General features: G+C 39.7%; 1 protein-coding gene across 1 annotated transcript in view; it reads right to left on the bottom strand.

The window, feature by feature from the left end:
• Nucleotides 1-1,413: 1,413 nt before the first annotated feature.
• The window catches only part of LPGAT1 (lysophosphatidylglycerol acyltransferase 1), a 100,249-nt gene continuing 87,394 nt past the window's right edge, over nt 1,414-14,268 (bottom strand). The window contains exons 6-7 of the mRNA XM_004387542.2: nt 8,917-9,026; nt 1,414-6,233 (exon numbers count right to left, since the gene is read on the bottom strand). Of these exons, the coding sequence (XP_004387599.1) occupies nt 6,082-6,233; nt 8,917-9,026 (262 nt within the window). The 3' untranslated portion in view covers nt 1,414-6,081. The remainder of the gene's footprint in view (nt 6,234-8,916; nt 9,027-14,268) is intronic.

Raw genomic sequence — 14,268 nt, 5'->3', positions numbered from 1 at the left:
AGGCCTCTCCGTCCCTGTGTGAGCTCTGTCTCCCTTCTTCTAAAGGAAACAAAATTACAACCTCATCAAAACAGCAGCCTGAATCCCGACAGAAAAAGAAGAGGTAGACTGGACTGCAACTATTTAACTTATTTGGTAGATTGTGTAAGATGTTTAATACACATAAAAGTTTTCATGGGATCAAACATATTCTACAAATACATAAACAAAGATGTTTTAAATGTTCAAAACAACAATACAACCTTAGAGACGTCTATGTCACAGTTTACGTAGCTTTGAGAAATGAAAGCCTAAAACCAACTTTAGAAATACGCAAGTTTGCCATGCACTGTAAGAAGTTTGCTTTAGTCAGATTCTTCAAAACAGAAGCACACTCTGTAGGACCAAGGTGAATTCCTTCCCCACCCTTTAAAGCCTTTGTCAGGGTCAGCGATAGGAATCTTCCTGGGGGCAGCGAGTCGGTTCAACTGTGAGAAGTTTACTTAACACTGGTTAGTTGCCATTGAGTCGATTCTGACTCACGGCAATCCCATGTGTTACAGGGAACTTCTCCATAGGGTTCTCTTGGCTGTAAATCTTAACAGAAGCCAATCACCCAGTCTTTTCCTTCCGTGGCACTGCTGGATGGGTCTGGACTGCCAACCCTGAAGTTAACAGTTGAGTGCAAACCATTCGCATCACATAGGAACCTTCTATTCAACACTAACAGTTGGGGAAAAAAAAAAAAAAAAAGGAAGGGGTCAGTGGTGTGCAGCAGACAGCTACTACGGGCTCCCAAGAGCCAATTGTAAACTTTAGAATTTTGCAAGCCGGTTGTTAAACACAGCTGTTGGTAACAATTGAATTACGTAAACTGAAAATTACTGCTGAATATAAAAGTGGTTTCATTTAATGAGAATAATTTGTACAAGGTAAGAAATACTTTGACAATAAGCTTACTGGGAAATAAGTTATGGATTGGGATTCAACTCCATCTTCTAAATCCTGGTGGAATTGCAACGGTAGGTTTCCTATGCTACACAAGTTCAGCAAAAACCAGTAAAGCATCTGCGAGAATCGACTGACTGGAATTTACAATAAGCACTGCCTATTTTGTTACTTATGGATTGTGTTCTACATCCTTGCTATCAGCCACATTTATAATACACTTATGTACACAGTATACGTCTTTTCCAGAGAGCGGACTGCTAAACGTCTACCCACACACCACTGGGCAGGGAACTGGGAGAGGCAGCAATACCTTCAGACCAAAGAAGCAAGGTGACATTTTTCCATCGGTTTTCCAGTTTATCCTCAACATCCAACTGCCATGCTGTGTTCTAAGGACGTGTCTACAGACGTTAATGACAAAACACCTCCAGTAAAACACAAACAGCCCATCCCCACTGCTCAGAATTAAAAGCACTTTACTTGAAAAAAAAAAAAAAATCAACTTTATTTTTTCAGGGTTAAAAAAAAATAGAACCAGCTATTAATTTTTGTTGAGAAAATGCTTCTTTTGGTGTGTACATCTCAATTTCTGACAACGGTGACCTGGTTACTAAAACAACTGCAAATGCATTCATCAACCAGATCCATGTGTGACCAGCCCTTTACAAAAATTCATTACAGTTGCCACAGCCTTTACATTCATTCTGATCATACGTTAGGACATGCAGATACACAAGGAAGGAGAGGGCACCAAGCCGAAGTAAACATAAGGCATCAGGAAAACCAAGATCCACTGTATAAAATAAATACAACTTGTATAACTGCAAAGAAGATGAAAGCACTGATACAAACAATGGCAGTTCAATGTGTAACTGTTTCATTACCCAACAATAAAATAAGTTACTATAAAATGAAGACTTCTTCCATGTAAAGACTGTGCACTACAGTCATGTGTTCAACAGTTCACACCTTAAAAGTAAGGTGTCATACTTTGCAATTAGAATATACTTTAAAAAACTTTTGACCTTTAAACCGTTTTTAAAAAAATGGTAAATGTAAAAATCCTCAAGTGGAAATTCTGCAGAGAAACCCATATTTTATCTTCCATATGGCTACAGTCACCCTCCCGCAACACTTCAGCACCCTCAGCTTGTTCCCAGGATTCAGTTCCTAATTGTTGGGGATCGGCGCACAATGAGTAGAACAAAGCACCAACCAGTGACTGACTGCTCCAGAGAACACTCGGCCCCTTGTGATCTAGAAATTTCCAGTGTAGGTGGTTTTGGTCCCAAAAACTTTCATCTCTACCCCTCATAAACTGAACCAGTATACCTGCTGCCCGGTGCTGTTTGTGACTTTGCTTTCCATGTGAACAGACCTCAGGTTGACGGCACTGCATGGCAAAACAATAACAAGACAAAGCATTTTTATCCATCCTTTGTGGGCCAGAGCTGAACACACTCCCAGGATAACTCTGGAGTGAAGTCCTGTGTAATGACTTTCAAAAAAAAAAAAGAAGAAGAAGAGAACAACCAACTCTTCCTATTCCGCAGTGCAAATAAAACATTTTCTTAAATAGAAAAAGATTTCTGATTCCAATAAGACTACTCATGATTGAAGATGACTTTCTACGATTCTAACCATGTCCAACTGGTTCAGAAGAACTGGTTAGGAAAGTGATTGTCAAAACAGTTACCAAGACAAATCCACACGTAGTTGGTGATGTGAGCAAAGAACCAACAGGCATTCTTAACATCAGCACAAACCACATTAACCTGGACGATGTTCTGAGGTTTCCATTTGGTGATTTAAGATTTCATTTCCCTAAAACGGCTTGAGAACAATTTCAATACCGTCAACTCTTGATTACTCAAGGACCCATTTTCTAGCCTGTGGATTATTCAGGCTTTTTGTCTCCTCTTCCTCATACCTGTATGTCTTTCTTTCCATATAATTTCTCTACTCATTGACACAGTCACAAATACATAGGCAAGAGAAATTAATATACAATTCAAATCATTTTTTTAACAAGTAAGCATCCCTAGAAGAAAAGTCTGATGAGAATAGAAATTCAAACTCCTAAATAAAATTATATTTTTGGCTTACTTATGATTACTGGATTAATTCCTTTAATCCTAGTACCTTTACTGTGGAAAATTAATGGTTGGTTGTAATACTGAAAACTACTTTAATAATAGGACAGATTTGAACTCACAGCTATCTTTTTTCAAATCTGCTATTTAGATTCTCCACTAATTTGCCCACCCAAAACATTATTTCTCATTCTATCGTTTCTCTTTACTTTCATTGGTAATAGGTTTCTCCACAATGTGTGTATATTTTAACACCAATAACTGTTTCTGAAGTAAACAGTGAACTGCTGGGTTGTCACTTTTGTAGTCACTGGACCTGCCATGGCCAAGCAGATGTTCCCATTACAGGTACCTCTTGATACTAGGACTCCAGCCACAAGTTCTCAACCCTTCTGCTGAGAGAAGCTGGGCAGACCAGCTGAGACTGAGAAGTGCTGAGATTCTACAAGCTACTAGTGTAAAACTGACAGGTTTCTTTTCTTCCCCCTTGATAAAACGTCTATCTTCCTTTAGGTCTCCTTTCATCTCCCTTAACAAAGAAAGCACGCACTGGGAGTTGTACTCACTTCTGTGCACGCTACTGCTTCCTCAGACAGCCCCGTGAAGAACACTATTCTCTCTCCCTAGTGTGAGCAGGAGAACTCTAGATACTGACAAGGAAACCACCATCAATGGTCTCAAGGAAACATTTTGCAAGTAGGAGAGAAAGAACATGTTGATAAAAGAATCAAAAGAGGGAGAGGGCTGATCAAACACACATCTATTTACAGCTCACAGGTCTGTTTTTTAACTCCCATCTGTTGGTATCTGTCTAGAGACAGCTGAAATGATACTGGGCCTGAAAAGCAAAGCATCTTACAGGGTCACGTGCTTAACGTATACAGTGTATTTAGCAAGTGCCTCTGGAGCACGGTGATGGCAGAAGGGGCCCTAACCCACATTTACATAGGCACGTTTGTATGTCTGACAGCAGGACTGGCCACTCCACCTTGTGGCTTGCTTTAGCAATGAAGAAAAGGTCTGTTAGCCAGGACTGTGCAAGCCATACTTGACAGGGAGCAACTCATCCCCCGATAGCTGACTAATCTCTCAAATGAACGATTTCAAATTTACCTTTTAATTTAGTGGTGTGATTTAGTGTTTGCTGGGCTCAAACAGAAGCATCTCTAAGTTTCTGTCTGGCTTCCCATCATCATCATCCACATCTCTGAATTAAGACTGGTGTCTCTTATACAACTGCCACTCTAGGTGGGCACGCAATGAAATGCTCAGATTTCAAAAAAAATGGCATCTTACAACAAACAGGACCAAACCAAGCACATTAACACTGGCATCTGCAGCTTCCCAGTAGTAGCGTCCTGTTCAGTGAGGTATTTCAAGGGATGCTTCCTTCTCTTTCCTGTGTGCACTGAGTTAGCTCAACAGGGGAGGCTGCTGTGGGCTTTTATTTGGTGTTGCTTTACCTTTCCCACGTAACTAGGGAAAAGTCACATCTTCTCAGTTTTTTTGGTTTATTTAAAGATGGAAAATATTAGCCTTTATTTTTATTTTATAGCTTACTTCTCCAAGTTGTTATTTGTGTGATTAGAGACAACAGGGGAATCTACAGTGTGCATATTACAGGAAACTATCATTGGCTTACTAGGGTCTTAACAGTCGTACAGTCCCAGACCGAGAAGCACACGCGTCTCAGCCCTGGGAGCACAGGTTACGCACGGATGAAGTGCACTGCTGTTTGAGAAGAGTTTGGTTCGCCCATGAGGTAAATCACATCAACACAGTGACAAATACAGAAAACTCTTATTTTCTAGAAATCGAAACTTGACTTTATCCTCTTCAAAAGTAACTAGAAGAGACTGAGAAGCCTTTTGTGCTGGCCCATCTCCTGACTGCGTGTACCCTGAGACTGGCAGCTCCTTGACCCGATGCTGGAACAGAGCACTGTCTGCACAGGTTCTGGGGTGCCACAGAAGAACCTGTAACCATTTTAAATCAACTGCCTGGCTCTGTTTTTTTTTTTTTTTTCCTAATAAACTAGCCCATTTCTTCTCAAACTGATCATTTAGATGTTCTGCATTAATTTGTTTCAACCATCCCCAAATGCATTTCGTGCTAGTATGTTAAAATGGAAAAAAAAAGGCTCTGTGCTATAAATACAACTATCACATCACAGGGGAGGTGCCCAGTGCAGGGTGGGTCGGAGAGCACCAGCACGCAAGTAAATGTGAAGAGACAAGTCAGCCTCTCAAGAATCCTGACTACGCTTTGTTTTTTTTAGACTCTATTACTAATCCTTCACTATATCTGCATCTTATCAAAGTGCGTTTTGTAAAAGACAATTACCAGCCTATGAGAAGGCAGACCAAAGTGAGCCCCTCTTACAGGGAAGCACTAGCGCATGGAGACATGGTGGTGGACTGAGCTAGCCTGGGCGGGACTTTCAAAGAACACATTAGTACCGGAACATGCTCAATGGACATTGCTCCTGCCCCGCGACCCCTGACAGAAAATGCCTAAAACTGTACCCCACCTAGCTGTTGAGGATTAGAGTTTGTTACCACAAATGACAGGGAAACAGTTCTCCAGAAGGTGCCCAGCGGCTCCCCTCGAGGTCCCTACAACACAGCACGAGAGCTGGTAGAAACGAGTGTTCTCCAGAGCACTGGTGATGTACAGACTACCAGCTAAGAGCAACGAATACGACTTTCTGAGCTTGAACGAAATTATCAAGTATATCTGGTGGCAACAGAATTTCTCTCAGTCTTCTAGGATGATTTAATAATGGTCTCCTTTTCTCCAAATACGATGTTTGCTTACACGTATGGTAGAGTGCATCTTTTTAAAACGTGAAAAGTTCTTAAAATATATTAGCAGGTCATTATATTACTGATCTTCATTTTAGTAGAGTTTTAAAATATCCCAAAGGGGGATAAGGATTAATCCATCCATTGAATTTTCTTTGCTTTTTTTTTTTTTTTTTATAATCTGATTTGCACATGAAAAATAATGTACATTTATGAAAGTCTGAACTCCTATGGTGACTTTGCTGAGTCAATTCCTAAAACAGGCAATGGTAAAAATACTGAATGATGTTGTACCACATATAGCCTGACAAAAACGTAAAGGAGTGTAAGAGAAACAGCCTCAAATTGCTGAGGGTCATCTCCCTGGAAACAGCTTCCGTATGGTCCTTGGGAGGTGGAAAAGCTCCTAAAAGACAAGACAGAAATATTAATCCATTGTGCTGTGGAGGTCGGCCTCCTGGAATAAAAGTTGAATATTAGTTTAACTAGGGTTTAAAACAAAAGCATCTTCCATGACTCCCATTGCCCTTGAAGAGAGGTCTTATTTGAAATATAATCTTCAAACTGCCCTTCCCTGCCTCTGAGCCTTTGCCTTGACTCTCTCTGTCCTGTACGCTCCTCCTCCCTCTCAGTAACTGGCAGGTTCATCTGCTTCCTTCCAACATCAGAAAAAACAGGCTCCACCCGCCCCAGTCACTCTCCACTCTACGTTGACCTCCTTCATGGCATTTTCCATGAAGTGCAATGATCCTTCATTTCCTTCTTTCTACAGTTTCCTGTCTGCCTCTCCCCCTGGAATAGAAGCTGCAGGAGAGCAGGGACTCTGGCTGCCCCGTCTCCCACTGCATCCCTAGAGACCTAAACAGTGGCCAGACACTGAATGAGTTAAACACATATTACTTAAAACAATTTCCAAAATAGTATAATTTATATCAGTTCCTCTATTTACAAATTAAATGTTACTGCTACAAAAAAAGTGGTTGTAAATCACTGACATTTCCAAAAGGCAGTATGTTTTATGAAATATAATTTAATAACACAAAGGAGAAACACAAAGTAAACAGATGTCTTTAAATTCTTTTCTGGAAAGCTAGACCACTTCAAAGCAACATTACTGAAGGTCATCTTGATAACACTCTTCATCATTTCAAATAGCTGTTGTACTTGCTGATAATCCCCCAGGGTAAGCTGATTCATGAAGGGATTTGCTTCTCAGGAATAATTTGCAGAAAGCACTTTCAAGTTTCAAGATCTATTATGCAAATAAACCCATTGCCTTCAAACTGATTCCAACATTTAGTGATCCCATAGGACAGAGTAGAACTGTCCCATAGGGTTTCCCAGGCTGTATTCTTAACAGTCCCTCAGAGCGGCTGGTGGGTTCCAACTGCCGACCTTTCGGTTAGTAGCTGAGCACTTAGCCACTGCACCACCAAGGCTCCTTATTATGCAAATAGTGTTCTTAAAAAGAGGCTTCCATTATTGTTGCTACAATTAAAGCTGAGTATCATAAAGCAAGAGATTGAGACTGGAAAGGAAGAGATATCCTGTTGACCTCTTATTGCCTCTGCCTTCTTAGTTTACACATTCATCCTGTCCTCCCTGTGAAGAGGAAATGCTCAGAGGCCATCTTATTCAATTAGTCTTACTATGGATCCTAATGACAAACACAGTGTCCAACTCCTGTCATAGGGATATACACTAGTCCACTGCCTCAGTCAAGTTAAGGTCAGGAAGGGAGGAATCCTGTTGAGGGCAAAGTGAAACAAATCCCCAATGTAAAACAAAACCATTAAATGTAATTAATGTAATGTAAGTATAATTAACATTAATGGTGGTGAAATAATACAGAAAAGATGGTGAGAATAGCTGCACATATTGAAAAATGTCATCAAAGTCATTGAGCTGTACATGCAGAAACTATTAAATTGATATATGTTTTGTTGTGTGTATTTTCACCAAAAAAATAACAATTTAAAAAACTGTAATTAACATACCAGCCTTTGCGCAACATTACGCCTTCAACAGTCTGATTCAGCATCAAGTTTAATTTTGTACCAAAAAGGTCTAGGTGGCGAGAAAACAGGGCTTTCTGTTCATCTAAAACCCCACGGCCACCCTCAGACCTGGAACAACTTTCTGTTCGACTTTTTTTGTTCTATTGTAGCCTCTAGGAAGTAGGCCTACAACATAGCAAATCTGAAAGTATTTTCTACTGTAGTGGCTGGCATTCTGCCAATGTTCATTTTCTTCTTTCCTAACTTCCTTTCTTCCTCCCTCTCTCTTCCTCCCTTGTTACGTCTTCTTCACTGCATCGTAATTTTCATAGATCATAAAGAATTTTAAGAATAGAAGGAATCTTAGGGTAAACAGGGAGCCCTGGTGGCCCAGTGAGTCACAACAGACTCAACGGCAATGGGTTTGGTTTTTGGTGGCGCAGTGGTTAAGAGCTCGGCTGCTAACCAAAAGGTTAACAGTTCAAATCCACCAGCTGCTCCTTGGAAACCCTATGGGGCCATTCCACTCTGTCCTACAGGGTCGCTAGGAGTCAGAATAGGCTCCATGGCAACGGGGTTTTTTTTTTAGGGTAAACAGACTTTTTTTCTCCCAAGAAGAAAGTATAAAGTTGCATCCTGAAGACTTAAAAAGTGAATTTTACCCCTATGTGTAAAGAAAAAATAAGCACGTAAAAATGCAGTTAAAAATTATCTGAAATGACTATAATAAATGTTAAATATTAAGTGCAATGCCAAAATATGAATGTTATCTGACATTTCATAAACCACCACATATAACTGTATAATTGTACTCTACCACAGACTCTGTTCTTGTACATTCTCTTGAATTAGATCTGTTTGCATGACCATTATACCCATCACTGGATCCTTGTCCACTGGCTGATGAAGAGCTTTAACATAAATTTGTCTTTACAAAAATTCTAAGCTGAAATTCTTAAATAGAAATATTTTGATTCCTTTAGAGTTTCTGAAGAATCAAAACATGAACATTTCTCCTGAAGTACATCTTGGGAACTATTAGCAACTTCAGGAATATACATCTATATATATCTCTAATACGATATTGTGTACCTGTTTTATAAAAATGTGATAAAAGGTCCTCTTTTTCAATAAACCGTTGATACAGCCAATCAGTAAGGTCATCCTCAGTCTCCAGGGGTACATCTTTAATTGGAAAGATCCTATTAAGAGTTAGAAAAAAAGAGCAGAATGACTTGACGTCAGAAGTCAGAATCACTAGGCAGCACCATTCAGCTTTCTTGGTAACTGAGAGCCTGAAGCGAGGGCGCTGTGGAGTCACCTTTGCTTGTGCACTGGTTGGTCTCTTCATGTCCTCATGTTTCTTCCTTTTTAATTGTTGTTGGTTACACAACGGAGTCCGTTCATTCATTCAAATACTTACTAGAACCTATAAGTGTTAGGTCCAGTGCTAGACGGTCATAACACACTGAATTATCCTGTATCTAAGAATAATTACTGAGAAACAACTACATCTTCCCTTGTTGGTAGGCTTAAATAGGAACAGTATTTAGAACAGATAAAGTTTTAAAAGGCACCTACTTCAGGGCACATTTAGTGTCGTCAACTGCTAGGTCCAATAAAGGCACTGTGTCTCAGCAATGTTCTTTCAGTGGGCATGTCTGTGCATCAGATGGAATCTGCCCAGCCTGGTGCCTCTCACTAACTTTATCAGCGATGGACAAGGTGAGAACTGTGTATGTGCTGACCTTGAAAAAGAGTTTCTTTTCTTTTTTGCTTCCCAATTTTGTGGGGAGTTTTCGTTAATATTTTTCTTTATCAAAAGGTATAAAGGTGCTATGAGAGCTCTGTCTGTATGAAAAACAACTGTTCCTGTTCCCTCCCCTCCATTTATCTGTCTCCAGAGGAATTAATTTTTCTCCTCTCTTGGTTTTTATCACCACGTTCCTTATTTACTGACTTCCCACTATGGAAGATGAGGATCACTGTATTTTTATGCAAATAATATGCACGTTATATATTTTTTGCCAACCGTGCAACCCCTTTTCCTAAGCGTGCTATGAACATTACGTGTGTGTGTGCGCATCACTTACACGGGCGTGTTATTTGCAAACCCTACCGTAACCTCCTTCTTCTTCCTACTCCTACTACACGCACATCCTTCCCATCTTCCCAATGAGGCTGCAATTTCAGTTAGCTCAAAATTTAGCATTTACATTATTATAATCATGTCAATATATTCACAGCTATGCCATGGAGTAAATCATGACTACTTCTTTCTGGCCCAATTTTTATTCTCCCTGGATTGAGTGATTATATTGTTTTTTCTATGTCAACTCCAAGCTCTCTGCCACCAATTGTCTATAATCAACTGTCCATAATCACTGGCGTCAGCAAATTTTTTTAAGGGTCACACAGTAAATAGTTTAGGCTTTGCTGGCTACGTGGTCTCTGTTGCAACTACTCAGTTCTGCCTTGTAGTGTCAAAGCAGCCACAGACAATATATACATAAATGAATGGGCATGGCTGTGTTCCAATAAAACTTTATTTGCAAAAACAGGCCCACTCGTCGCCCTCCAGTCAATTCCACCTCACAGTGACCCTAAAGGGCAGAGCAGAACTGCCCTACAGGGTTTCTAAGGCTGTTAGTCTTTAGAAGCAGACTGCCACATCTCTCTCCTGAAGGGCGGCTGGTGGGTTTGAACCATCGACCTTTCAGTTAGCAGGCAAGCACTTAACCACCATGCCACAAAGACTCCTTCCAAACACACCAGGCAGTAGGCCAGATTTGGCCCTGATCTTCTCCTAAAGCACTCACACGAATCAGATGCTCTTTCAATTCCATCTGCCTTAACAACTTTCACATGGACTCTGGATACAGTTTTCATTGTGGGAAATCTCTTCACTATCATCCTCGTGAATCTCTGTACTTCTCTCCTAAAATGAATATAACGTTTCCTACGAGAGGTTCCTCTTTCTCTGTTTATTCCTCATTTTGGTGGAGCATATCCTCTAGCAGTTTCTTGAGAAAGGTACTTGAAATCTTGCAAGTTTACGAGTTTTTTCTTTTCCTGTCCTCACACTTGGTTGACAATTTGGATAGAACTCAGGGTTGTAAACAGTTTTCTTCCATCTCTGCTTTTTTGTCCTCCTTTCTAAGAGAATACTTATTTAACTTTTAAACTTTTTACTGAGTTTTTATTTTCTTTTATCATATTTTTAATTTCTAAGGTTTCTATAGTTCTCTGAACATATTTTTTTACAGTATGCTATTCTTGTTTTATTGTTGCAGTATCTTATCTCTAAGAGAAGTTTTTTAAATCATGATAGAAAATTTTACACACTGACAAAAGGAAAGATAAGGGTCTAATGAACTCTCACGTACTGTGAGGATTTCTTGAAGCTGTCCTTTCCCTGCAGTCTCTGTTCCTCCAAATCACCTTTTTATGTTTGTTTTAGTCTCCACCTTTCACAGCAGAGGCCGGTTAGATGGAAACTCTGTTATTTACAGAGGTAGGACTAAACGGCTGATTGGCAGCTCTCAGCCTGTGCGTGGAGTTTGCTGACAGTGACCTCCCTGAGGATTATCTAGTTGGGCCCCTTAGCTGCTCTTTCCTTCGGAACCGGCCTCGCCCATTTCCCCTAAGAAAGGTCCTCTAATTTCCTGCTTGGAGAGCAAAGGTCTGCTTAGCTTGCTGGTAGCCGAGTGCGATAAGAAGGCTGGGAATCTCAGCATTCAACATGTTTATGTCCACATTATCATACTTGGGACCTCCACCCTCAACCATTCATGGTGTTCTTGAGTCCAGAAAGCCTCTATTCTACCCTTTCAGCGTAAACCCCCAGTATTCGCCACGGCAGGGAAAGCGCAATCGCCCCACTGTGGGATATACCTTAGGGATTCTGGGTATCTGATTTCTTCGTAAACAGATTTCAACCAGGCTTCCCAGTTTAGCATTGCTTTCACCCTCATTTCCACAGGTACTGAGGCTGCCTACTGTCCAGACCTGTGGAAGTTCTGGGGTATAAATCAGGTTGGCTCTTGGTTTAGGTTCTGTTCTGTTATTTACTACTCCATCTGCTTTCCAGCATCCCAAGTTTATACTGCTGTTGTCTTTCCTGTTGTTCTCCCCACCCGTGTGGGTTTACACCTTAAAACAAACCCCTTTAGCATTATTTTACTGGAGTTCTGGGAGGGAATGAAAGTAGACAGGAGTCTCCTCCATCTCTTTGCAGAAGCTGTTCTATTATTTTTGAAAGGTCTGAGTAGATTTTCTGTCTTTGGCCAGAGTTTACCACTTGCCATGCCACAAAGAGGTCTATTTTGCTATCTTAGGCTTCAGTAAGACACAAGTCAACTACTTATATTTAGCAAGTATCTGGACATTATTATCATGCTTACATACCATTATAAAAACACTAACGAACTTTTATAGTTTTACCTGTAGAGCACAGTGTCCAGACCAGTCAAACAAAGAATTCTGAAATGACCAGAATGAATATACTCAAGACTCCTTCAGAGGCTTTTTAGAAAAACATTGAGGTGAAATTCACAGGACATAAAATGAACCATTTTAAAGTGAACAATTCAGTGCAATCACTGCCTCTATCTAGTTCCAAAGCATGGTCACTTGCGTACAACAACAAAAAATTAGAAGGAACATTATTAATTAATCACATTATATTCAGATTCCTTTCGTCTTTTTAAATATTTAAATACCAGATTCGAGTAACTGAAAACCCAAATTAAAGTATCAGTGGACAGGAAAAAGAAAAGAAGAAAGGAGTGTAGTATGAAAAAAAATATTAGCAATCAATTTTAAAACTTTTGCTTTCAAAAATTAAAAAAAGAAAAGTAATCAAAATACAATTTTATTTACACAGAAAATAACTTTTTCATTCTTAGTCATTTTTCTACTCCCCAAAATATACTACATTGCTCTAAAGCAGAAATACAGAAATGTTTTAGTTTATCAAATATTTTAACAAAATAGAAGACTCTGAGGTCCAAAACCTTCAAGTTTCAGCTTGTTACTATAACATCTCCTTATCAGAACCAACTGGAATTGCCGTCACTCTCGATGGGCTAATGATGAAAGATGACATTAGAAAATGTCATAAATTCGGAAAAAAAAAAAAAAAAAGGAAGCACTGACACTACATAAAATTACCCCACAGGTAACCTTTGTTAGCTCTTAGAATCTATACTCCTAGTAATTGAACGTTCTGTTTTCAAACCAAACACTCACTTTCTCGCTCTCCACCCCAGGTTCTGACCTGCTGCCTCACTAAGGGAGTGGGCCTTCTTGGTCGAGATTCCCTTCCACAAACAGCACTGCTTCCAGCACCTGAAGGGTCTTTGCTTTTAGGCACAATTAAAATAATCCCAGCAGGTGGTGTGATATGGTGATTAGGGGAACAAATAAAAGGTCAGTTTTGTCAAGGGGCTTTTCCTAACCTCCTTCTTTCTCTAAGAAGTCTCTGTAAATACCTGGCTATATGAAACAGCCATTTATATACAAGAGTTAAAAAAAAAAAAAAAAAAAAAAACTCACTGCCGTTGAGTCCATTCCAACTCACAGCAACCCTACAGGACAGAGCAGAACTGCCCTGCAGGGTTTCCAAGGCTGTAACTCTTGATGGAAACCGGCTGTCACACCTTTCTCTTGTATAAGGGTTAGGCTCTGTTTAAGTCAGTGACTGACTGCATCTACCAAGCAACCTTGTAATCTTAATTTGCAGGTAGAAAGACAAATTAATGCAAATGAGTTTTATTTCTACCTTTCCTATGTTTACATTTTTTGTTTCTTTTCCTGCCATATTGCCCTGGTTATGACTGCTAGTACAGTGTAGAACAGAAGTGGCGCTAACAGACATTCTTGTCTTTCATTCCTGATCTTTCATGGAGGGACCATTCAGCAGTTCATCATTAAGATGATTTTTGCTGTAGAATTTTTTTTGTAGAGGCCACTAATCACATTAAGAAAATATCCTTCTATTCCCAGTCTGCTAAGAGTGTTCTTTTTTAAATCATGAATGAGAGTTGCATTTTATCAAATTTTTTTTTCATCTATTGAGATGCTTATATAATTTTCCCTTTTTCTGTTAATGTCATTAATTATATAGGTTGACTTTGAATGTTAAACCACACTTGCATTCCCAGAAGGTATGTTTTCGGTACATAATATGATGTATTAAATTTTCTTATATATAGCTGGGTTTAGTTTGACATCTATAGTCATGTGAAAGGTTCATCTGTAACTTTTCCTTTCTTATAATATTCTTGCTCAGCTTTTGGCATCAAAGTTTTGCTGGCTTCAACGGCCAACATCATTCTTAATGGAGAGAGACTGAAAACATTCCCCTTGAAAACAGGAACAAGACAAGGATGCCCTTTATCACCACTCCTATTTAACATTGTGCTGGAAGTTCTAGCTAGAGCA

This window comes from Trichechus manatus, unplaced genomic scaffold, assembly GCF_000243295.1.
Source record: "Trichechus manatus latirostris isolate Lorelei unplaced genomic scaffold, TriManLat1.0 scaffold00187, whole genome shotgun sequence".
NCBI classification, from domain to species: Eukaryota; Metazoa; Chordata; class Mammalia; order Sirenia; family Trichechidae; genus Trichechus; species Trichechus manatus.
This window is presented reverse-complemented; position numbering and strand designations above follow the sequence as displayed.